At 42.8% G+C, this 26,881-nt stretch overlaps 1 protein-coding gene across 1 annotated transcript; it reads right to left on the bottom strand.

Annotated features, from left to right (window-relative positions):
• Positions 1-649: 649 nt before the first annotated feature.
• On the bottom strand, positions 650-26,881 carry Vps36 (vacuolar protein sorting 36 homolog). Its single transcript, XM_051169738.1, has 14 exons — positions 26,738-26,881; positions 20,852-20,920; positions 18,422-18,492; positions 13,186-13,300; positions 12,690-12,779; positions 11,253-11,339; positions 8,795-8,827; positions 8,624-8,701; positions 7,389-7,523; positions 5,663-5,728; positions 3,077-3,141; positions 2,475-2,559; positions 1,150-1,226; positions 650-941 (listed from the first exon to the last, which is right to left on the bottom strand). Exons 1-14 carry the CDS (start codon positions 26,831-26,833, stop codon positions 848-850), a joined length of 1,161 nt encoding a protein of 386 aa, XP_051025695.1. The 5' UTR covers positions 26,834-26,881; the 3' UTR covers positions 650-847.

Genomic DNA, 26,881 nt, shown 5'->3' with positions numbered 1-26,881 from the left:
CTTTGGGTGTGTCTATACAGCTTTTTAATTCAGTTTCAAAGTCCACATTTCGTAAACAAAATGATACTGCTTGCAGTATTTCAAGATGCCAGTCATGAAATTATAGCTTAAAAACTAAAGAGACCCTAATTGAGGAGTAAGGGCATAACATCTCCTCACGCTCTCTTCCCCCACTGTTTGGGTGGTAGGTCTGAAGGCCGAGGCCTCTGCACCCAAGGCAAGTGCTCTTCAGGTGAGCTGGACAGGCCCTAGCCCTCTCTCTCCCTTCTCTTTGGTCTGGTAGAGACATGCCTAAGGCGGCTTCCAAAGGCCCGAAGGAAAAGCCTGGTATGGCTACCTACAGTTTGATTTTTAATTTCAGTGCTGTCGTTCTGAAACTACAGTGGAGCTATTACTTCCCTCATGAATGTCCCAAAGATGGCACATAGGATGCAGAGAAAAATATATACAATTCAGTGAAGTTTGGCCACAGCAAAATGATTATATCTACCCAAACATGCAACTTGACTTTTTCTTCCCCCAGGACCTAACTTCAAGGATCAACTTAACACCCACCATGTTTGAAGCTACCTCCCAGGAGCTCTATACAGCTATGGCTTTGCTTCAGACGCACACTCATATTCTTTTTCCTGTTTTTTCCTATTCATATTCATTTTCCTGTATCTTCCTATGTGTGCCCTAAATAAGTTTCTGAGACCATGATTTTAGGGAAAGATTAAAAGTTTTATATTATACTGTGAAGTGCTAAGAAAGTCTTGGTTTATTTGGTTTTATCTCTTAGCTCAATGTCATATGACCTTGGCATAATGCAAGCGCATAGACAAAACGCATTTCAGATACAAAATTCTTAGTTCTGTGTCATAAATAAGTTTGGGTAAAACCGCAAGCCTTCCACGGAGTCATCTCGGCAAAGGTGGCCCATCTTCTCTGCGAGAAGCAGCCTGGGAACAAAAAGAAAAAACCCATGATGCTCTGCTCATCCACAAACATCACAACACACCACAGCGAGGGCAGGAGCTCGCGTGCGTACACATCACATACCACAGCGAGGGCAGGAGCTCGCGTGCGTACACATCACATACCACAGCGAGGGCAGGAGCTCGCGTGCGTACACATCACATACCACAGCGAGGGCAGGAGCTCGCGTACCTTTCTTTAGCCAGGAGGACAGACATCCCCACCAGCTTGGCAAACTCTTCCGAGGTTAAAGATCCCCTTTCTGAAACCTAGTGGCAACAGACAGCAGAAAACAAAACAAAACAACCCAAAACAGTCAGCAACAGAAACCAACCGTAAGTATTTTAGTACACTTAGAGGAATATACAGTTAGCACATGCAGGAAATGTTTGACAGGATTTTCTACTTGAATCCAAATAGTCGCTATAAAACTAATTTTTTTTCTAGATTTATTTTCACATGTATGAGCGTTTTGCCTACACGGATGTACACCGCACTTGTGCCTGGTGCCTACAGAGGGGGCCAGCTCTCCTAGAACTGGAGTTTCGGATGGTTATGAACTACCATGAGGGTTCTGGGAACTGATCCTAGGTCCTCTGCAGGAGCAAGTGTTCTTAACCACCGAGTCATCTCTCTGGTGTCATAGAACTAAATGTAGACTGCTCCATTCCGCAAAAGATGATGGACCCAGAACAGAGCAGAGGCTACATACCAACACGAGGCTGTCCATGATGTAAGAAGGCAGTGTACGAAAGCCTAGAAAAACCTACTCGGAGCCAGGTGGTGATGGTGCATGCCTTTAATCCCAGCACTTGGGAGGCAGAGGCAGGCAGATCGCTGTGAGTTTGAGGCCAGCCTGGTCTACAAAGAGAGTCCAGGACAGCCAAGGCTACACAGAGAAACCCTGTCTCGAAAAACCAAAAAAAAAAAAAAAAAAAAGAAAAAAAAAAGAAAAACCAAACAAACAAACAAACCAACCAACCAAACAAAAAACTACTCTGTGTTCTGAAAAGGAGCATAGCAAACGGTGAATCACAGGCTTTGGTAGGGGCTCATAGTCTGTAATCAGGTCCAGTAAAGGGTGTGGCTTGAGAACCTGTTCCCAGTGCCAAGCGTCAACAGGAAAGCGAGCACCTCTGGTTGTTGTCTGCTGGAGGCCTGTTTTGTTCTGAAGGGAGATGGAGGAGGAGTGGACCTGGTGGAGAGGACATGTGGGGGGAGCTGGGAGGAGTGGAGGGAGGGGAAACTGTGGTGGGGATATCTTATACAAGATTAGAGTCTATTTCAATAATAAAAAAAAAGATGATAAGAAAGATGTTGAGCGGGACAAGACTTCAAAAACAATACTATGAATGCTGATTAAAAGAATATATCATCGTCAGCCATACACCCCTAAGCCTGTGGATGACTTTTTAGCAAAGCTAAATTCCACAGTAAACCCTGCTTCTCGAGTTGCTACGCGTTCGGCTCTTTGTGGCAAGCCCTAACAAGGATGGAAGAAAACAGGGTTCACATACCGTCTCCAGGGCTGCGGCTACCATTTCCTCTTCCTTGTGGGTCTGAAGCTCAATCACCATGACACCGCTGTCAAAAACCCGGAGCCTGAAAGCACAGATGTGAGAATCAAGTGTGGATATAGCTAGGATGTTCAAGCCCAGAGAAGCAAACCACGTTCTACTAGGTTCTATGGCCAGGCGTGGGGACAACCAAACAATGTTTAAGCCATATGATCACATGTAACTATGACAGAGTTAAAGAACTCAAGAATTAACAGACAATGAAACTATGAACTACAATCTACATGTCGGGGTGCTGTTAGGCTGAGGAGAAGGAAAATGCAACCCAGAGTTCAACACGTGTCCTGCTGAAGGTTAAGGTGTGCTAGTCTGGTCTCCTCTCTGAAGTCACAAGAATCTGAATAAGATCTACACCAGGACACACCCATCCTGATAGGATGAAGGCCAGAGGAAGAAGATGCTGGCATCCCAGGGAAACTCAGGTCACATACTGCATAATCTCCAGAGGATGTCATTTGGGCTTGCCATGCACAGTGGTAAGCTTGGGTGACTTCAGGTCTCCTCTGTGCAGATGAATGGTTATAAGTGACAAACTCCTTTACCTGATAGGTAATTTCAGTGCTTCCAGCATCTTGCATGCATTCACTAAATCTTCTGGTGAGAGTAACTAGTGAGGAAAAGAAATCCAGTTTACACTGCAAAGCAGTGGCGTGGTCCTATGAACCGTAATAATCACTAAATCAGAATAAGAAGCTGATGATGCATAGCACTCCTGAGCATGTGCCCAGAGATCTCCACGCCCTGCACAAGCCATCTGCACCCCCTTGTTTATTGCTGCTTTATTCACTATAGCAAAGAACTCAACCAAGTTGTCCATCAACAGATGAGTGAACAGTGAAACGTTGATATATATATATATATATATATATATATATATATATATATATATATATATATATATATATATATCAAATATTATTCAGCTCTAAAGAAAAAAAGTAAAATATTTTGCAGGAAAATGGATGGACTCAGTGTATAATATTAACTGAAGTCACACATTCTCAGAAAAAATAAAACCCTACATGTTCTCTCTCATATGTAGAAGCTAGCCAATAGAGTGTAGTTCGTGTGTGTGTGTGTGTGTGTGTATGTATGTATAAAATAATGTACATGTGGGCACCACTTAACAGGAAGGAGAACAAGAAAGGCTTGCTCTCCTTGTTCAAACAAAAGGGGATGAGAAAGAACTGAATGTAAGTGACAGACACAAAGTATGAGAGCATAAAAAGCTAATTATTTTTCTAGTTATCATTCTGTCGTAGAATTTTTGGTTTTGATGTGGATATGTATATAAAATATGCTGATATTGAAAGTGTAACATCCAATGGGAAACCTGGTAGCTTCCATTCTGAATGCCAGTTCTAACTATAAAGAAGCTTGGTGAGGTGTACAGACTTTGGGTGCAGTTAGTTTTGGTATGTGATGTTTTTCTTTCCAAGTTCTTGGGTTTGGGGGGTCTTTTGGTTTGGTTGGTTGGTTTTGGTTTTCTGAGACAGGGTTTCTCTGTGTAGCCTTGGGTGTCCTGGACTCACTTTGTAGGCCAGACTGGCCTCGAACTCACAGAGATCTGCCTGCCTCTGCCTCCCGAGCGCCGGGCCTACAGGAGCACATATACCATCGCACCCAGCTTCCAAGTTGTTTGTTTTTTTAATAATAAAATGTAAAACACTTTTTATAAAGTAAAAGAAAATGTTATCTATCCAGGAGTGTAGCAAGAAGACTGAACAAAGAAGGCCAAGTCTTCACTCCGGCAGTACTGTCCGATAAAAGTGCAGTGAAGGCCGCATGCACGACTTCACAATTTCTAGGACCCACATCAAAAGCAAAAAAGGAAACGGGCTGTTGACATAGCTGAGTAACAGAACTCCTGCCTAGCATGTGTAAGGCCCTGGGTTCAAGCTCCAGCACTGTTCGTAATAAACAGTAACAACAAAGCCTTTTGGAGACACTGACCTTTGGAGACTTGTATTGTAATTCACAACTGTTCATGTGGCTACTAGCAGCCTTCATTTTGAATTGTGTAACCTTAATAAGTCAGTACTGTGGCAGACACAAGCGTAGCTCTGAGTCACATGGGATGGCTCCAGAGGCAGGCAAGCCTAAGTACAATAGTGGTCAGACCACTGTCTCTAGGTGACCTCAATCAAATTATTTACACCTTAATTTCCTCATCCCCAAGTTATCGTCAAGGTGAGGATAGTAAAAGCAGCTACCTCAATGAGTAACAGGGGATAAGTGGGGTAACAGGGCGGGTGTGCCAGATGACAATATATATATAAAATACATACATCCTGATGACAGGATGACGGTGTGGGACTTGGGTGAGTCATATGGAAGTGACTGCTTATACAAGTCTGCACTAGACTGCAGGGGCACTACAAGCACCGGGGAAGAGTCTCAGAGGTCGACACACTAGGTATGATTGGGCAAAGGGAACAGAAGAACAGCGCCCAGTGATACACAGCCAAAGGAGTAAGGTGCTTTGTCTCCGCACTATCTACAAAGAAATGAATCCAGCTGAGTCAGTGTCAAAGAGTTCAACACCACAGAGAAAAGCTTGCATTCTACGATGCAAACACAGTAGAACTGCTGGGCACCGCTCACTTCAAATCTTTGCTTTTAAGGTAACAAGACTCAGCTCCAAGCTGGGCGTGGTGACGCGCGTCTTTAACCCCAGCACTGAGGAGGCAGAGGCAGGCAGATCGCTGTGAATTCAAGGCCAGCCTGGTCTATAAAGCAAGTCCAGGACAGCCAGGGCTACACAGAGAAACCCTGTCTCAAAAAGCCAAAAAACCAACAAAACAAACGAACAAAAGACTGAGCTCCAAGGCAGCAAAGTACAACAGGCAAAACCAGGAACAGAATCTATTATTGGACCCCAGGAGAACATTTTTTTTTCTCTCACCACACTGCTTCTGAAAATAGCACTGATGTTCACACTCTTCCTCAACAGGTACTCACTAGCAGGAGGTCTACCTTTATGCCTGTGATCCCACCGTGGGGTTGGCAGAAGCAGGGGGAACGCTGTGAGTTCGAGGCCAGCCTGTGTAGGATAGCCAAAGCTACACAGAGAAATCTTGTCTCAAAAAACCAAACCAAACAAAATCATGTAAATATGCCAATCTTACTTCCATTCCCCGGGCTCGGTTAACTAAACAGTACACCTCGGTGAGCGACATGATTCCTCCACGTTCCTGTTGAAACAGGAGAGAGAAGCAGCATGAAGCACTTCTCAACAGAGATCACAACCTGAGTGAGATCACACATGAGAACATTGCTTTCCTTTAAAAAGAAGAATTTATACACAAGAGAGTCCACTCGCGTGCTTCGCGGTATTTCCAATTCTATCTACAGACTTAAAAACCATTTAAATGAAAGGAGAGGAGCCACACTGTGTTTCAGGGAGTGGACTTAGTCTCCAGACACATGATTCAGATTAAGAAAGGTCTGAGAAGTCAGGGGCCTTGTGTGCCAGAGCCACAGCCACACTAGTGAGCACTGGAACCATCGAACAGGCCAGAGGGATGCTGGCAGCATGTGTCACCGCAAGGTGAGCGGCAACAAGCATCACCTTGGCTAATTCAGGAAGGGTGGGATGAGGCAACACCAGATCAGAGGGCTCAGGTCCTCTGTCAAAATCCTCAGCCTTGATGAACTGTGGACATTGGGCAGAGAACAGAGCGGGTAAATGTTCCCACAGACAAGCCTAGAGACACCCCCACCACGGGCAAGTGCAAGGAGGCTAGGATGAAGTTTTGGAGAACCTTCCTGGTGCTCAGCAGGAGAGCTGGGAAGGTACTAGGGCCACGTGGCCTGGCGGCTTGACGCCTCTCCGAGGAAGGGTCATTAAATGCTAGCAAGTTTTAATGTGCATTTAATGTTCTAACTCATTTCAGTTAATAAAGGAAGAAAGTACACAATTAAGTGATACTGTAATTTTGCAGGGTTCTAATGAAATAACATCTAGGTAATGACTTCTAATGGCTGCTAGCTAGCTATGCATGTGTGTGTGTGTGTGTGTGTGTATGTGTGTGTATATGTGTGTGTGAATACATTTACAAATGTAGATTGATAGATACTACATACTTACTGATAGAAATGTACAACATCCCCTATGAAATAATCTTTGATAAAAAAAAAAAAAACCTCATATTTAGGCCGGGTGTAGTGGCGCACGCCTTTAATCCCAGCTCTTGGGAGGCAGAGGCAGGCGGATCACTGTGAGTTTGAGGCCAGCCTGATCTACAAAGTGAGTCCAGGACAGCCAAGGCTACACAGAGGAACCCTGTCTCAAAAAACAAAACAAAACAAAACAAAAACTGTATTTATAATAGTTTACAGGGAATGCATAGGATGACAAACATGTTAATACAACATAGTCAGTCAAACTATACCTTGTAGGGTAAACTACCAGTTGCTTCAAAAAGAAGTAAGAAAACAGGAAAACTTTTCATCAAGCAGATTTTTTTTTTTTTCGAGACAGGGTCTCTTTATGTAGCCTTGGCTGTCCTAGACTCACTTTGTAGACCAGGCTGGCCTCGAACTCACAGCGATTGCCTGCCTCTGCCTCCTGAGTCCTGGGATTAAAGGCGTGTGACACCATGCCTGGAATCAAACAGATTTTTAAAAAGTATAAACATCTGAAATGGAAATTGAGAGCAATTTTGAAGATTACATTCAAAACCTAATTAATTCATATACTAAACTAATTTAATATTCCCGGATGAAAAACTATGTCATTTAACGTTAACCATAGCATGAAAAAAAAACAAACAAACAGGCTCTTGAGATTTCTGATGACATGAAAATAATTGAGCCAAGTTTTGAAAGCCTCCTCGGATTTGGTTTACCTACCTCTAAAGGCGCCTGCAGTATTCCGGCCAGCTGTTTGGCTAACTGCATGTGGTACTGTGTGCCTGAGCCATAGGTTTCCCTGGTAACTGGGTTGGCTATCCCCATACTCAGCAAGTAGGACTTAAACCTGATGGTCTATAAGAGAGGGAAAAGCGCATCAACAGACGGCAAAGTCAGTCTCTCCTCACAACACCGGAAAATCCTCATCACGAACACGAGATGCTGTATTGTCCCTCTGTAACCATGCCTTCTGCTATGCTTTCACGCTGTGAGCCACAAGGCAGTGACCTTCACACTTGTTCCTTGAGGACAGCGAGCTATTCTCCTTCCTTCTACCCCAGTCTTTCAGTCTATTTATTTTCAAAGTTTTATGAGAGAAAAATTAGGTAACAATTATGCTATTTTTAATACTAGCCAAATGCTAAAACTAAAAACTTAGAAAGAAAAAAATGGATATGACTAGATTATAGCCAAAGTTAATAAAGCAGACATCAAAATCAGATATGTATGAAACAGCTAATCTTTAGACATTTCAATAGATTTATTTTCTATACTGTAAGAAAGAACATTGAAATAATCTTGATTCCTTGTAGAACTGGCAAAAAAGAATATGATGTAGTTTCTCCTTAGTATTTTTGCATGCAAGAAATAAAATCATTACATCGAAAACAAAACAAAACAAAAACAAACAAACAAACAAAAAAAAACCAAGGGGCTGGAGAGATGGCTCAGAGGTTAAGAACACTGGCTGCTCTTCCAAAGGTTCTGAGTTCAATTCCCAGCAACCACATGGTGGCTCACAACCATCTGTAATGAGATCTGGTGCCCTCTTCTGGCATGCAGGCACACATACAGGCAGAATACTGTGTTTAAAAAAAAAACCAGAACAAAACTGTACATTAAGAAAGCAAGGCTGGAGAGATGGCTCAGTGAGCAACTGTGCTTGACACCAAACCTGAACACCTGAGTTCAATGCCCAGGACCTCCATGGTAGAATAGGGAGGACCAATTATTGCAAGGTGTCTTCTAGCACAGCTTGCCCCAGTAAATAAATAAATAAATAAATAGCAAAACCAGAAATTCTTTGGAAGAAAGCATATTTTCAGAAACTACAGGCAAAACTCAGTGGGAGGAAGCGAGAACTGGTGAATGACAAGGACATCACTGCATTCTATCTGGTGTCCAATACTTTACAGATTAAAAAACAAACAAACAAACAAAAAACCCTTCCTTACTTCATCTTCTGTGACATCACCTTGCTTCTCTTTAATCTTATTAGCAATTGATTTTGATAACTCCACCATTTCCTTGGCCTGAAAAAAAAAAAAAAAAGACAAAGGCCCATCTAAGAAAATATACTTTCAAGATCATTATGACTAAACACGAGTGCAATATGAGACATGTACCTTGATCATTAGCTTGCTAAGGTCTTCAAAGGCCTGAAATGAGAAATGAAGTTTACATCTCAATATTTTTAGAGAATTAAAATGTTTTAAAGCAATGATACAAATATAAGATTTTCTTTCAAATATCAATTTATCATTAATTGTATAAGCAACATACCTACCTCATTTTTTAAAAAATCTACTTTAAGCAACTGTAAACCTCCTCAAACTACAACTAAAAATTTCATAGATAGTTATTTACTGTTCTTGGACACATATAAGAAAATCTGAATCTGGGGCATGGTTCAGTGATAGAATTTTTCTAGCATTTGGGAGGTCCTGGGTTGTACCATTGCTAACACACACACTCACAAACATACACGCACACACGCACGCACGCGCAGATACACACAGAATAAAAAGTCGCTGTTTTTTTTCCCCTTCTAGTAGATCAAAACCCAAAGACTGTAAGACAGCTTTCCAGGTTGAAAATGGCAACACCCAGCTGCAGGAATATCTTTTTTAGACATAATTATTTTGGTTGAAATGCAGGTGTGGCTTGTCCGAGCCTTCATCTCTGAATGCTGAACCATGACACCTATGGTTTTGTATGCAGTGGCTCCTGGACACAAAGCACCCAAGGGCCACCCAAACAGTTAAAACGGAACCATCACAGCGAATGTCCACCTCAAGGGCTTCTTCAAACTGAATCAGATATGTTTCTATAAATTATCTCAGGTTATCGAAAATACACTGTTACTTTCTCAACTGAGTGATGTGCACAGATACTCTTTTTTTTTCTTTTAAACTAATCAAGCAGCTTGTCACTAAGTAAAAACCCAGTCCACACGGTGGTCTGACACACATAACAGTGGCTCTTCTCAGCTATGCCAATCCGCAGGAAAGCATGGTTTTTTTTTTTCTTTTGTTCAAAGAATACTGTAAGAATGGTCGTGTAAGATCCTTACAGGCAGCTCACCAAGCTAACACTGAGAACAAAAGGAACATGCACACACCTCACAGGAATTTCCTCAGATAAACAAAGGCTGAAACATGGGGCTCTTATCAGCAAGGGCCAGCAGATGCAGGAAGCCCTTTGTTGGGAGGCTCCGGGTACCAGCTAGGAAACTGAGTCAATTCTAACATTTAAATCACATACCAACCTAGTTTTCAAAACTACAATAAAGATACATTGTACAAATTTGGATCTGTACACTGACTATACAAGCTGTTAAGTAAAAACAGTATAAGAAATCACTATTGCATATTTTCAGAGAAAAAAATTATAAAATACTGAGTGTACACAGAATACATCCTTTATCACTTGTAATTAAAAAAAAAAAAGTATAAATACCACAGTGCCTTATAAGAATTGGCTATAAAACATGTTAATTACAAACAAAAGATTCCTTGCTTTTTTTTCTGTTTTGTTTTGGTTTTTCAAGACAAGGTTTCTTTGTATAGCCCTGGCTGTCCTGGACTTGCTTTGCAGACCAGGCTGTCCTCGAACTCACAGAGATCTGCTTGCCTCTACCTTTGGAGTGCTGGGATTAAAGGCTTGAGCCACCACACCTGGCTCATTTCTATTACTATTATTATAAACTATAGACTCAGCAAGCTATCAAAAAAAAAAGTGTAGGAAGGGATGTAAACTAAAAATTAATGACAGATAGATGCACATTCCCATCTTGTTATGTCCTCGAGTTTACAGAATGCTCTATCTTTTCAATTGTGTGGAACTGAAAAGGGTACTTGTTCTAAGCCCAGGCACCCATGCACTGGTCTGCACTGGCTGCAGCAGTATGCTGGCTGTTCATTTCATGAATGACTCACACATGTCTGACTTGTCTGCTTCAGTACAGTGCACGTTCCATCCCTTCTACCTGGGCCTCTCTCATCCCTGTTGGTGCTGCCAACACCTACTCATCTTTCTGGCCTTTGATTCCATCTTCCTTCTGCTAACAAGCCTGCCTTGACCCCAGCAGGCATTAAGGATCCTGAATTTTCTCTTCACAAGATATGTGTCACATGTCAATAGCACCAGTGCGCCTGCCTCCCTGTGCACCATCACGGCAGCCACAGGTCCTCGTGTAGATCCACGGTGTGGAGGACAAGAGCTATTTCCTAAATAAACCAGTGTCTGTGCAGAATATAATGTCTGTGGAGAATTCTTTGAGCTGTGAGAATCCAGGAAAATGGAATAATTTCTTTCTTAAAATGGAATAGTGTTTTTATAAATTAAGAACTTTATTTGGAATATCACAACAACCTACAGAAAAGGGAATATAAATAAGAGACATTTCACTATTCGAAACCCACTATGTAAGTGTAAACACAAAGAAAAACAATGTTAAGATATGCCAAGGTGAGATAGATCTGTTACAAAAAAGGCGACTAGGGAGCTTTAGGCAAACTAAAAATATTTGAAATATTACAGACTGGAAGCCGCCAAAGCTGTAAGAGGATGTTTAGGGATTACCTCAGAAATGTTTTTGTCAGTTTCTTTTCTTTTTTCTTCGAGTTTCCTTTCAATACCTACAATTCCTACAGCTCTTACTCTTCCTGGCTGGGAAAAAAAAAAAAAAAAAAAAAACAATAGAAAAAATAAGTAGCTCATAAAATATAGAAAACAGGAAGGAAACAAAACCTTTTGTAAACTACACTGAGTTTTCAAGGGTGGGAAAGAGCCCACACAGACAACAGCATACAATGACATATAGCTTCCTTTCAAAACATTGTCTATTTCTGGTTGCACACAATGACCTTCAACTATAAAGGAAAAAATAAATATATAATCAATGGCATGCATGGCTTTCTCTGTATTTTAGGTATAATTAAATTTCTTATTCTTTTTTATTCTTTGGGGAACTATCATATGTTAGATATATACTAATTTATTAAATGTATAAAAAACTGTAGCTAAAATTCTTGTACTTGACAAGCTATTAAGCTATTTTTTCACATCTGAATGCCTGGCCACAGCTGGGTTATAGATTCAGACTAACTTATAGAAAAATCTATTTTTTAAAAAATTAGAACTCATCTGGGTGCAGTAGCACGTACCTGTATTCCCAGCAGTAAGAGGTAGGAAGTAGAGTAGGAGGTAGAGGCAGGTGGATCTCTGTGAGTTCAAGGTCAGCCTGGTCTACAAACAGCCAAGACTATACAGAGAAACCCTGTCTCAGAAAACCAAAAGCTAAAATTAAAAAAAAAAAAAAAAAAAAAGAATTCTACTGTTTGTTATTGTTGTTGTTTGTTTGTTTGTTTGACAATTCTGTGATCAGAAAGAGTTCCTCCTTCTCTTCTTTGTTTTTTTCTGACAGTCTCTCTATTTGGCCTGGCTGTCCTGGAATTCACTGTGTAGACCAGCCTGGCCTTGAACTCAGAGATCCTCCTGCCTGTGCTTCCCAAGCACTAGAATTAAAGGCGTGTGCCACTTTATGGCCAGAGGAGGAGGAGTCGTCGTCTTCTTCTTCTTCTTCTTCTTCTTCTTCTTCTTCTTCTTCTTCTTCTTCTTCTTCTTCTTCTATATAATTTTTATTTAGCTTTATTTTATATGCATTGGTATGTAGGTACCAGATGCCTTGGAACTGGAGTTACAGACACTTGTGAGCTACCATGTGGGTGCTGAGACTTGAACCCAGGTCCTTTGAAAGAGCAGACAGTGCTCTTAACCACTGAGCCATCTCCCCAACCCTGGCCAGAGTCTTCTGAAGGGTACTTAAGTGCAGCAATGACAGCATTGACTCAGCTGGGCCCTGTGGCTCACACTTGTCCTCCCAGGACTTAGGAGGCTCAGGCCGGAGGATCACTTCAAGACTGAGGCCAGCGGGGCTACATACAAGTTCTAGGTCACCCTGCCTTAAGAACACAAATAAAAGGAAGATAGAACATTTACAAATAGCTTTAAAATTACCTGGGGCCCTTTATTTGTTTGTAATGACTGAGAAACTGGAACATTCTCCCATCTCCTCTGTGTCATTTCCTCTGATAAACGCCTGTAAAACTGCAGCACACGTGCAAACGCGAGTCAGTCAAGTGGCAGCCACCATATTCATATTGCTAATGCATTCCTTTAGTATAAAGTTCTGTTCGGTCATCAATAACTAGACTCCTTAGACATCAAAGGAAGCCAAAAGCTGCTTTCTAGGACTGGCTTCGGAAAGCACAAAGAAATCAAAATACACACACAGGGCTAATTTCTCTAGTTAAACTATAAGGAAAAAAATTAGGGACAAGCCAGACGCAGTAGCTTCAAATGCCATGTAGCCACACACTCCTGCTTGTCACATGCTGATGAGGATCAAAACACAAAACGTTTCCTTTTTTTTTTTTTTTATAATACTGTCTTCTACCACATTAACAGACAGCATACCCTGCTCACGTCCAGCTGTAGTCCTAAAGAAGCTCACCTCAATCTGGCCATGCTCTTTGAAGGAGAGTTTGATGCAGGAGTTCTTACTGCTCTGGAATGGGCCGGGCTCTTTGTTAGAAGGAGCTGGGTGCAGATGAACCACGATTTTGGCACTAACAAAACAACAAAGATGTTGTTTTATAATTTTTATATTTTTTTATTTTGTAAATATTATATTTATTAACACTTAAAATATAACATTTTTAAAGCACTAGTTCTGTTTTTTGTTTGTTTATTTTGGCTTTTGGTTTGTTTTGTTTTGCTTTTTTTGACACAGGGTTTCTCTGTGTAGCCTGGGTTGTCCTGGACTTACTTTGTAGACCAGGCTAGCTTCGAACTCACAAAGATCCGCCAGGCTCTGCCTCCTGAGTGCTGGGATTAAAGGTGTGCACCACCACACCTGGCTCACTAATTCTGTTTTTATACTTTTTCATTTGCTTACTTATTTACTTATTTTAAGTATGGTTTTGAGGCAGGATATCACCATGTTGCTCTGGCAATGTAGACCAGGCTAGCCTCCAACACAGAGATCCACCTGCCTCTGCCTCCCATGTGCTGAAATTAAAAGTATGTGCCACCACAGCAAACACTATTTTTCAAACTTCTTTTATATTTCAAATGACTCTCTTTTTTTAGAACACATTTTTATTGAAAAATAAAATAATTCATACTACATCTCATTTTCTATCCCATCCCATGCATCCTCCCATTCCTCCCTCCCTCCCGCTTTCACCCCAATCCCCCTTCCCTATGACTGTGACCGAGGGGGACCTCCTCCCCCTGAATATGGTGCTAGGGTATCAAGTCTCTTCTTGGTAGTCCGCTATCCTTCCTCCGAGTGCCATTGGGCCTCCCCAACAAAGGGACATGGCCAAATATGGGGCACCAGAGATCCTGTGAAAGTCAGTCCCCAGTCTCCACTTAACTGTGGAGAATATTCTGTCCCTTGGCTAGATCTGGGTAGGGGTCTGATGATGACTGCACGTTTTGTCCTTGGTTGGTGCCTTAGATCAATCAGAACCCCTGGGCTCAGATCCACCCATCATAATGTTCCTCTTGTAGGTTTCTAGGACCCTCTGGATCCACCTACTTCCCTATCCCTATATTTTTCTCACCTAGAGTCTCAATAGGATGTTCTCCCCTCTGTCCCACTTTCCTGGTAGGTGAAGACTTTCATGGGACATGCCCCTTGGGCTAGTGTCCAGTTATAAGTGAGTATATACCATTTGAGTTTCTCTGCTTCTGGGTTAGCTCACTCATTATGATCATTTTTAGTTCAATCCATTTGTCCACAAATTTCGGGAATTCCTTGTTTTTAATAGCTGAGTAGTATTCCATAGTGTAAATATACCACAGTTTCTTTATCTATTCTTCTACTGAGGGACACTTAGGTTGTTTCCATGTTCTGGCTATTATGAATAAGCCTGCTATGAACACGGTTGAGAAATGTTCTTGTTATGTGCTGGAGCATCTTCTGGGTATATTCCAAGGAGTGGAATAGCTGGGTCTTGAGGAAGCCCTATTCCCAGTTTTCTGAGATAGCACCAGATAGATTTCCAAAGTGGCTGTCCTAGTTTGCATTCCCACCGGCAATGAAGGAGTGTTCCTCTCTCTCCACATCCTTGCCAGCATGTGGTGTCACTTGAATGCTTGATTTTAGCCATTCTGATGGGTGTAAGATGGAATCTCAGAGTTGTTCAAATGACTCTCTTACACTCATATAAAAACAAAGAATTTCCTAAAAAGACATTCTTACCTAATTTATATTTAGGATCATTAAAGCCTGCAAAAATAAACCTCATAAGATATGAACTGAATGTCATCAGCTGTATAAATGAAATAAAAGCATGGTTTTAGAAATGAACTCAAAATAAGGTCGTAACATGCTGAGAGGCCTGTGACTAGGCTTCCCTCGTACAGAGTCGACACTGAGGTTAGGAGCTGTGATTCCTGCCAAAGCGTTCTACCTTACTCATCTGAAAACAACATAGGAGAAGTTATCTGTAAAACCAACCGGTTGATATTTTAGTAAAACCCCACCCAAAACTAACATTCCAAAGTCTCCTTTGTTGGAAAATGCCACTCAGGCCACAGTGATCTAGAAGACCCAACAGTGAAAACATGTCACAATCTTGCTGCCCTAAGGAGAGGAGCTGCTGCCCGTCAGGGGAAACCACCAGCTTCAGGACCAAAACATACACTACCGGACACGCCTCCCTGTGGTCTAGCCTGGCCTACGCGGTCCTCCCTTCCATGCACCCTGCCCCAGTCCCCACATCTCTACCTCTAGACACTAGAAAAAGGAAAGAGCCCATGCTCATGGATGGGTAGAATGGACACTGTGAAAATGACCATCTTATCCAATGCTATTCACAGATTCAACAAAATCTCAATCAAAGGCCCCATCTCATTCTGCACTACAAAAGAAAAGCAAGACAAACAAAAACCCAAACTATCCTAAAATTCATATGGAACCACAAAAGAGCCAAGATGCTCAGAAAATATTGAAGAACAAAAATAAAAATATTGGGAGCCAGGCATGGTGGCACACGCCTTTAATCCCAGCACTCGGGAGGCAGAGGCAGGTGGATCTCTGTGAGTTCAAGGCCAGCCTGGTCTACAGAGTGAGTCCAGGATAGCCAAGGCTACACAGAGAAACCCCGTCTCAAAAATTCAAAAAAAAAATAAATAAATAAAAATAAAAATAAAAATATTGGGAAAAAAAAAACAGTTCTAGAGAGGTTACCATTCCAGATCTCAACATAAATAAATAAATAAGTGTGTGTGTGTGTGTGTGTGTGTGTGTGTGTGTGTGTATACACGTGCGCTTTACAGAGCCATTTATAAGTGTATATATATCAGAGCCATAGTAATAAAGACATTATGGTACTGACACCAACACAGACATGTAGACCAATGGAACAAAATTAAGATCCAAACATGAGTACTTATAACCTCAGCAATCTAATATTTGACGAAGATGTAAAAAAAAAAAAAAAAAAAAGGTTGGAGAAAAGAAAACATCTTCAACAAATAGTGCTGGAAAACATGAATGTCCACTCACAAAAGAATGAAATTACACCCATACCCAACACTTTGTATGAAAACTAGCTCCAAACGGATCAAAAACCTAATTGGAAACACTGAAACTGCTAGAAGAAAGCACAGACAGTACCCTCTGTGATATGGGCTAGGGAAGGGCTTTCTGAAGAGGACTCCATTTCCCAGAAATCAAGGCCAACAGTTGACGACAGCTGAAGAACCAATCATGCGAACAGGAAGACAGAGAACGGGAGAGACTGTCAGCTCTACATCTGACAGAGGATTACTACCCATAATATGTAGAGAACTCAAAAAAAAAGGAATCAAAAAGGACAAAGGACCCATCCAATAAACCACAGAGAGTTCTCAAAAGAAGAAAAAAAAAGTCTAAGAAATATCCCTCAAAATGTTCATTTTTCCCCTAGCAATTAGGGAAATGCAACCCAAACAACTTTGAGATTTCATCTTACTCCAGTCAGAATGGCCAAGATAAGCAAACAGCTGACAACGAATCTGGAGAGGACATAGGGAAAGACGCCTCATTCACTGTTGACAGGACTGCAACGTGGTGCAGCCACTCTGGGGAAAAAAAAAAGCTAAAACCGAACTACCATGTGACCCAGCTACAGCATCCATGGCTTACGTCCAGAGGACTTGACATCCTACTGCACAGGTGCCCAGCCGTGCTCATGGCTGCTCTGTTCACAGTAGCTGGGAAACGGAAACAACTACACGTCCTTCAACCAGGAAATAGACAAGGAGACGTGGTGCAGGTGCACTGCGGACTATTTAACTGTAAAGATAAACGCAGTCTTGAACCTGGCAGGAGAGTATAGAAAGTATACTGACTGAGGTAGCCCAGACCCAGAGAGACAAATGTCACAAGCTGTCTCTCATCGGGGCCTCCTAACGTCTTCGGGTTCTTCAGTATAAGAACATATCCGGCAGTAACTGTAGGAACCTGGGAAGTAAAAGGGACCAAAGTGCGGGGAGGAGGAATAGAGAAGAGACTGGACTAGCGGGCTGCAACTGTCGTGAAGGAGAAGACGGGACCCATGGGGGCCAGTGGCTTTAGTCAGGGAGGTAGAGGGAGGTCAATAAAAAGGAGGAGGGAGGATGGCAAAAATAACAGGAAGGATATCTGAAAAGTCACAAAGGAAGTTGTATTATTATCTATCCAAACTTACTTACAGTATGTATAAGTCTGTCTACACACACACACACACACACACACACACACACACACACACATACACACCCCACACACATGTACAACACAGCACACACAACATATCTACACATACACACACATAAACACATATACACTACACCACACACATACACACCACACACACACACCATACACCATACCCTTCACACAGACACACACACACACACCACAGTCCCCCTACACCACATCAAACACACATACACTACACACACATACACAACACACACACACACACACACACACACAATTTAAATGAAATGTTTCCTTTTGGCTGACAACACTTCCCTCCAGAGCCACTGACTATCTAACAAAACCCCCCACACCAGGCATGAGATGCCTGCTTTGGGGTGTTGGTTGGAGCTATCAAATACTTTCCAAATAGAATAGGCTGCTGCGGTTGCCCTTAGTTGTCTCTCAGAGATGGGTGATAAGTCCTATTGCTGAAGACACCACGCACTTCAGACACATGATCTGGAGGGTCCCAGATGCTTCTGACTTTAAAGCCTCCTCCTGAGAACTAGCTTCCATGGTACCAGAAGGTAATGTACTGGGGAACAACCATAGTTCTACCCACCTGTGACACCTAGGAACCACAACAATGACGGAAGGACCCAGCAGTGACCCTACAGGGATAGGGCTACCAACAGTTATCAGTATCCATAGGTTACCAATAGTTATCAACATCAATAGGTTACCAATATCAACAGTTCTTTCCCTCAGATGAGGTGTTCCTGAGTTTACATGCTAACAGACACACACATGAAAGACTGGGTGGGTGGGTGTAAAAATATACACAGTAGCTGCAGGGCCAGACCATTTATTATAACCCAGGGATATTACAGCAGACCTTACCACTTTATTCAGACTTCAAGAACATAGGTAGAAAAATAACCTTGAAGAACCTACTGACCAATAGTGTGACAGGAAATGGTTTCTGTGAATAAAGACTGTTAGGCCTCACCTCTTCCCGATTCCAGCTGCCTGTTCCTCAATGAACACGATCTGCGACAGGGGAATGGCCATGCAGCACTCCTGCGGGGGAAGCAACAGAAGCTCCATTACATGTGTCAGAAGATGGAGTCCACCATTACTGGAGTACCGTGCTCCTTAAAAACTGTTCCCTCTCCGCTTGGGCAGCAAGGCACGCGCCTGGCAAGGGCTCTACCCCAGCAACACCTCCAATGACCTTAATAAACGTAAGGAGCATTTAAATAAAACTCTGTGCTGGCATTTTTGGTGCATGGGAGGACATACGAAGAGTCTTAAAGGCAAGCACAGCACTAGCAAGATGGCTCAGTGGGTAAAGGCGCCTGCCCCAAATCCTAAACCTGAGTTCAGTCCCTGGGACTCACGTGGTGGAAGAGAGAACCAGTGTGCAAGCTATCCGCTGGCCTCTACAGGTGCATAGTGGTATGACATTCCCCCCCCCCCCAAATAATAATAAATAAAACATGACTAAACCAGGTGGTGATACATATCTAACCTCAGTACTTGTGAATCTGAGACAGGAGGATAAGTTCAAAACCAGCCTGGGCTATACAGTGAGACCCTGTCTCAAACAATAAAAGTAAACAGGGCTGCAGAGATGGCTCAGCAGTTTCGAGTACTTGCTGCTCTTGCAGAAGACCCAGTTCAATTCCCAACACTTATGTTGGGCAACTTCAGGGAATCCAGTGTCCTCTTCTGCCCTCCCTGGGTACCAGAATGTTCATGCACATACATGTGAGCATACACATGTAAATAAATAAACCAATAATAAAGCATTTTAAGTAAAATAAAACAATTATAACTACCTTTGTTTTTACAGATGGTATATTTTTTCAAGTAAAATTTATGAAAACATTTTTAATATCTTCTTTGTAAATTGTGATCTATATCCCATGTAAAGTAATTCACCATTTGCACTGTTAAAGTTTCAAATCAAAATGAACTTACATGAGAAAAAAGTCTGTTGTAATATTTCTTATATGAAAAACAAAAATCAAATAAATCAAAACAATTATAAGAAATGCATTTTATATGGGTGATTTTTCTGCTTCTTTATAATTTCTCACTTTACAGATATGCACACATGTATATGCATTTTAAGAGAAAATACTAATATAGCTTTATTACTAAATATAAATTTTAAAGTAGTTTATAAGTCCATATGAAGCAGCACATGCCTATGATCCCAACTATTTGGGAGGGTAAAAAGGACCACTTGAGTTCAAAGCTAGGCAAGGCAACACTGTAAACCTTGTTTAAAAAATTAGTTAAATTTAATTTAAATCTTTATACATGACTGGTATATAATAGGTCAAAGAATTCAAAACTAGCTTTGTTTTTATTAATATCCATTAACTACACAAATTAATAGGTTTCACTTTTTTTTTTTTTTTGCTTGTGTGTGCACAAGCATGCACACCCATGCAGGCTACAGCCCCATGGTGCATGTATGGAGGCCAAAATTGCGAACATCAATTCCCTCATTCTACCATGTGTTGTCTGGGGATAGAAGCCGAGTCCCTAGTTTTGGAGGCAAGCATCTTTACTGGCCGAGCCATCTCAGGGGTCCCAGTGAGTTTCACTTTAGCATTTCTATGTGTGCATATGTCACTTACCAGTCAGGCCCGTCTTCGCTGCAAGCTTCTCTCCCCTTCCCTGACTAAATGACCTCTTTATATGGGAACTGAAAGGCTACACCAAAGCCAGTTCATCAACATCTAGTTTCAGGGCACCTCATTATCGTCTAACAATTTCTCTTCTGCAAGTAATTTTAAAATAATTGCACAGCATTAGCAGACCAGTGAATGCAGCATCAAAGGAGGCAATATCATCCCTTAGAGGGGAGAAATGGTTCTTCAGGACAAAAAGTCAGGTACTGCAATAGTTAGCACTCTTGCAAAGGACACATTATGGCTTACAGCTCATCTTGGTACTAAACGTTCATGGTGAGAGACTGGAGAGATGGTTTAGAGGTTAAGAGCACTGGCTGCTCTTTCAGGAGACCCAGGTTCATGTCCCAGCACCCACATGGCAGCTACAACCACCTGTAACTCTAGTTTCAGAGACCGGAGACCTCTTATGACCTCCGTGGGTACTGCATACACATGGTGCACAAACGAAACCCATAACACACTAGGCGTGGTGGCGCACGCCTTTAATCCCAGCACTCAGGAGGCAGAGGCAGGTGGATCTCTTTGAGCTTGAGGCCAGCCTGGTCTATATAGTAAGTTCACGGTCAGATGAGGCTGGAGGGTAAGACCCTGTCTAAAAGAAAGCAAGCTTAAAATCTTGAATGGGGGAGCTGAGGGTGTGATTCAGCGACAAGGCCAGCACTCAGTTCCAAGTCACACTTGCAAGGCACAAATAACACAACCCAGATCAGATGCTAAAAGCTGTCTCTTACATTATTTTTCTGGTCCCTCCAAATCAGCCGGTGTGTACTAAGGAGAAGAGTCCCAGCATCAAATTTTATCTGAAATGATAAGATCAATAAATAACATCAATATCATATTATCCAGATTTCCTTACCCAAGAAGCATACAATATGAAAATATTAAATATTTTAGAATAAGATTTACTACAAAGTAAAAAGCAATGCTATATACCTCTAAAGATAAGCTATATATAATATATAATTCTGTAATGGATATAAATGTATATATGCATACATATATATGTGCATATGCATATATATCCATTATACAACTATGGAAAACGTTGAAATAATCTAGATGCATAATTAGGGATAGTTAAATAAAACATATCTACAGTATAACACACATCCCAAAGTTAAAAGAATAATGAAGTAGAACTTCACACATTATCATAGACTGCTAAGACCGAGCTGATGGGAGAAAAGGAATCTGGAGTCTATTACACAGAATGAAATTCTCCAACAGAATGTGCTTTATATGTGTGTGTACACATCTGTACCAAAATAAGGGTCTAAAATGCGTGCACAGTTAACAATGAGTATCTGGGGGGGAAGGGTGAGGAAATGGGAGGGAGAGAAAGAAGCAAAGTACCCGTTGTTAAGGGACAATAGTGCGCATGTGAGTGTGCGTCTGTGTGCATGTGGCCGCTGGTGTCTGCCAAGGCAAGAAGGTGGCGCTGAGGCTCTTGGAGCTGGAGTTAGGCCGTGTGAGCTGTGCTAGGAGCAAACAGGTGGTCTGGAAGATCAGTGGTGCTACCAACTGCTGAGCCATCTCTCACCAGCCCCCCTCCCCCAGTGCTCTATAAAACCGTTCAGGTGCTGTTACAATGAGATTTGATTATACATAATACGTGTATAGATTTAAAAATTATCTTTATAAAAGACAATCCAGATATAAATATAAATACATAAGAAGAGACAGTGGTAGAAGTTCACTTACTGGCACTTACACTTGACACACTTAACCACAACAAATTAGAGGAAACAAATATTTAAGAGAAAAAATGGGGGGCTGGAGAGCTGGCTCAGTGGTTAAGAGTACTGTCTACTCTTCCAGAGGACCTGGGTTCAATTCCCAGCATTCACATGGCTGCTCACAACTATCTGTAGCTCCAAGAGCGGACAGCCTCACACAGACATACATGTAGGCTAAACACCAATGCACATAAAATAAAAATAAATAAATTATTTTTAAAAAGGAGAGAAAAATGAAGACTTGTTATTTAAAAAGTAGGAAAATGACATATTAAAAAAAAAATCTCAAGATAGAAAAGGCATTATCAAACCCTCTGGCATTGAGGGAAAAAAAAATCCTCAATTATATGCAGATGTTCATCCATAAACCACTGATGGTACAAGCTATGAACAGCAAAGACCAAAGGAATGGCAGACCTGGGGGAAATATCTGCAGCTCACACCAAGACAAAGAACAGCCTGCAGTCAACTAGAAAAATGAGCGAGGCTCACAGAAACCACAGATGGCGTCTACTCCCGTTAGCTGATGCCTGGAGCAGTACGCCAAATACAAATACAAGTTATTGTTTATCTGTGAGATTGACGAGGTCATCTGCTGATGTCTGTGAAAGCAAATGGGAGGGAAAAATTCAAACTTCCATCAGGAGGAAAATGGATCCCCAAGTGGTGGACTAGAATGTTAAATAACAACAGAGGCTGTGCACTTAGAATATTCAGTAAAATGGGGACTGTGCATTCCAGCGTATCGGATAGGATGCCCTTGACTACAGCAACAGTCCAGGGGTTTTTTTGCTTTTGTGTTTTTGGTTTTTTGAGACAGGGTCTCACTGTGTAGCTTTAACTGTCCTGGCTGGCACTTGATACATAGACTAGGCTGGCCTAAAATCAGAGAGACCCAGCTGCCTCTGCCTCTCAAGTGCAGGGATCAAAGGCATGCACCACCATGCCTGGCTAGTCATCCAGATTTCAAAATAATGAAAATGTGAAAGGTATGCTGAGAACCAATAAAATATGGTATGGTCTATAGACTGATTTTTTTTTTTTTTTAAGTAAGAAAAGAAAGCTGAAAAGAGTATGCACAGAGCATTTCACATCCACCTGTTGATAAACTGCTTGTCTAGCTCCAGTGGATGGCCCTACAGCTCCAGTGGATGACTCTACAGGAGTGGATGGCCCTACTGCTCCAGTGGATGGGATGGCTCTACTGCTCCAGTGGATGGGATGGCCCTACAGCTCCAGTGGATGGGATGGCTCTACTGCTCCAGTGGATGGGATGGCCCTACAGCTCCAGTGGATGGGATGGCCCTACAGCTCCAGTGGATGGGATGGCCCTACAGCTCAGGTGGATGGGATGGCCCTACAGCTCCAGTGGATGGGATGGCCCTACAGCTCCAGTGGATGGGATGGCCCTACAGCTCAGGTGGATGGGATGGCCCTACAGCTCCAGTGGATGGGATGGCCCTACTACTCCAGTGGATGGGATGGCCCTACTGCTCCAGTGGATGGGATGGCCCTACAGCTCCAGTGGATGGGATGGCCTTACAGCTCCAGTGGATAGGATGGCCCTACAGCTCCAGTGGATGGGATGGCCCTACAGCTCCAGTGGATGGGATGGCCCTACAGCTCCAGTGGATGGGATGGCCCTACTGCTCCAGTGGATGGGATGGCCCTACTGCTCCAGTGGATGGGATGGCCCTACTGCTCCAGTGGATGGGATGGCCCTACAGCTCCAGTGGATGGGATGGCCCTACAGCTCCAGTGGATGGGATGGCCCTACTGCTCCAGTGGATGGGATGCTCTACTGCTTCCAAGGGATGGGATGCCCTACCGCTCCAGTGGATAGGATGCTCTACGCTTCCATGTGGATTGGGATGGCTCTACAGCTAGGGATGGGATGGATCTACACGGCTCCAGTGGATGGGGCTGCCTTACTCCTCCAGTGGATGGGAGGCCCTACTATTCCAGTTGGCTGGGATGGCCCTACAGCTCCAGTGGCTGGGATGCCCTATGCTCCAGTGGATGGGATGGCCCTACTATTCCAGTGGATGGGATGGCCCTCTGCCCAGTGATGGGACTGGCACCTACAGCTCCGTGGATGGGATTGCCCCTACTATTCCAGTGGATGGGATGGCCCTACTGCTCCAGGGATGGGTGGCCTACGCTCCACGTGGATTGAGGCCTAATATTCCAGTGGATGGGATGGCCCTACTACTCCAGTGGATGGGATGGCCCCTAATGCTCCGTGGATGGGATGGCCCTTTTACATTCCATGGCTGGGATGTCATCATGACCCTATTCCCTTACTGTGAGATTGAAGGAGATACAAGGACAAACACCAGCACACCAGAAACAAGCAACAAAGTAGATGGGATGCTCCTACAGCTCAGTGCGCAGATCACACACTACGAAACACATCGACAGACACTCATCACTGGGTTTATACATACTATATTCATAGGGCCTACAGCTCCAGTAGATGGGATGGCTCTACGGCTCCAGTGGATGATCCTACAACCATACACATATTGGTAGTACTTAAGTGGACTCGATAGATTTGAAAAACAGAGACCATGAAGTTAGGAGGGAAAAGTGATAGGATGGGGAAAGAATGGAAGGGGAGGGAATTTGATCAAATGACAATATACACTTATAAGAAATTCTCAAACAGGAAAAGAATATTAAATAAGCAACCAGTAGGATCCTTATTAAGTATCATTCTATACAACTTCGAAAAAATTTACTACATATATTTGTTTGTTTACTGTGTATAGCTATCTGAATATCCCAGTGTCATAGCATACACACAAAGGTCAGGACAACTTTCAGGAGCTGGTGCTCCAAGATCTGAGACCCGAGGATCACACTTAGGCTGCTGTTGGCAGGTGCTTTCCCACACTGAGCCACTTTGCCAGCCTTGATTCATCCCCCCATCCCATCCCCTCATTTCTGTTTTGTTTTGTTTTGAGACAGGCCTTCTCTGTGTAGCCCTAGCTGTCCTGGAACTTGCTCTGTAGACCAGGCTGGCCTTGAACTCACAGAGATCCACCTGCCTTGTATCATTCTGAAATAACTAGACATCAAAATTATATATTCTGTTAACAACACTATAATGTATTATATTTTATTACATTAAAAAGCAAATTTTTCACGCATCATGCTTATATCAAACCTATGTGCTATGCAAAAGTAATTACTTCTGGTAGAGATGCTACTGATTATTTCAAGTTCTCTCTTTTTCTTTCTTTCCTTTTTTTATTGTTTACTTGTACTTAACCAATATTTGTTCTCTGTTTTCCCCTGAGTCAGAAGCAAAAAGCCAGCTGTGCACATCCTTAACCCCAACACTATGAGTTCGAGACCAGCCCGGTCTGCATAGCTAGTTCTAGGACAGCCAAGGCTACAGAAAGACCCTGTCTCAAATTGGGATTAGGAGACCTGGAGAGATGGTTCAGCAGTTAGGAGACTTGCTTCCTTCTCTAGAAGACCCAGCACCCACATGGCAACTCACAACAATCTCTATCTCCAACTCCACGGACTCTGACCCCTCTGGCCTAGGCTGACACTTGCACTTATGTGCACACACCCACATGTAGACACATACACACCTACACACAATTAAAACAAGAAAATTGTTTAAAATAAAAAGTAATGCTCAAGTACTTATAGAATGTAATTCAGCCTAATTTTAAGTGTCTTGGATAATCTGATTTACACAAAACAACTGAATTTATACCTTAAGGATCTCTTTTTTTGCTAATTAGTATAAATTCCCATTTCCAAAACAAATGCTTTGTTAGCTTGACTGTGCATGACGTATCCTTAGATCAGGACTGTTCTGGCTAAGAACCTTTGCATTTTATCTTGTTGAAATCGGAGCTTAGCACATACAATTAAAGCTCAAGCCAGGGTATGCCCCCACTGCTGTGTCAATCAACAAGCATGAGGAAATGTGAAAGGTTGTTGCTCTAGTGAAGAAATTGTGTGTCAGGTCCCTTCCGGGGTCTTCCTGAAGGACTAGTTAGGCTGGTTTATATTTACTACTCAAAGCCAGAATAATCTAAGCTACTTAAAAAGTAAATCAAACTTTATTTAAGCAGCTGCGGCGAAAGAGCTAGGCTCAAAACCAGCAGTAGCACTAAGTCCACAGAAAAATATCCTGAGTCAGGGGACCTGAGTTAGCTGTAAGCACTGACCAGGAAAAAGTGTATCCAAGTACTGAGTGAGGAAGGCGGAATGAAAACTGGAAACTAAAAGTGCTTTGGGGAACGCAAGCTCTTTCCTCACTCCTGCTTTCAGGTGGTACTTTTAAATTCCGAATAGGACGGCTTGTAGTTTCCAGTATGTACAAAATACTAAATACTTGCATTCGGTATTTCTCTTATTTGCAAGCCCACGTCTTAACAATTTAAGCTTTGCCTTACAAAGCAAGGTCTTACCGCATTACTTCTTCTTTTTTTTTTTTTTAACCGCATTACTTCTTAAAAAACAAACAAACAAACAAAAAACCCCGAAACGTCAAACCCACTTCTTAAAAGAAATTACAAAGCAAACAGAAAATCGCAAGGGGCTGGCCCCCGCAATCTCCTTCGGAAATCCTTTCGGGCAAGGGACAGCGGCTAAGCCCTGAATAAATCATCACCCATCCATCCAGCAGGCGGGCGGGGAAGGCTGTTCGTTCCGGTGGCGCGCTCGCCACCAGGCGGAACTGGGCTGTCCTGGGCTCCAGCCCACCGAGACCTCCGCTCGCCCACGCCCCAGGCTCCGCCGTCCACCGTGCTGGGAGCCGCGGGCCCCAGGCCGAGGCCGGGAGCCCCGGGCGAGGGGCGAGGTGGAACCGAGCCCAGCACGAGGGCCCACGGGGCGGGTCGGCCTCCGCCCTACCTTCTCCTCGCCGTCGTAGACGCGCACGCCGCGCTGCTGGATCACCAGCGTCTCGTTGATCTCCAGGAGGCCGCTGGTCCACACGAAGCGGTCCATGGCCGCCGCCCGGCCGGCCTCCGCCGCTCGCCGGTGCTCCGGGCCTGC

This window comes from Acomys russatus, chromosome 27 (genome assembly GCF_903995435.1).
Source record: "Acomys russatus chromosome 27, mAcoRus1.1, whole genome shotgun sequence".
In the NCBI taxonomy this organism is placed as follows: Eukaryota; Metazoa; Chordata; class Mammalia; order Rodentia; family Muridae; genus Acomys; species Acomys russatus.
Note: the sequence above shows the minus strand (reverse complement) of the source record. Positions and strands in the feature narration are given on the sequence as shown.

Excerpts from the sequence above, each read along its gene's own strand:
- Vps36 (XM_051169738.1), bottom strand. The coding sequence starts at position 26,833 with ATGGACCGCTTCGTGTGGACCAGCGGCCTCCTGGAGATCAACGAGACG. Across the intron at positions 12,780-13,185 it reads AAGAGCATGGCCAGATTGAG|TTTTACAGGCGTTTATCAGA; the intron begins GTGAGCTTCTTT and ends CGTGTGCTGCAG. Across the intron at positions 3,142-5,662 it reads ACCGAGCCCGGGGAATGGAA|TTACTCTCACCAGAAGATTT; the intron begins GTAAGATTGGCA and ends TTTCCTCACTAG.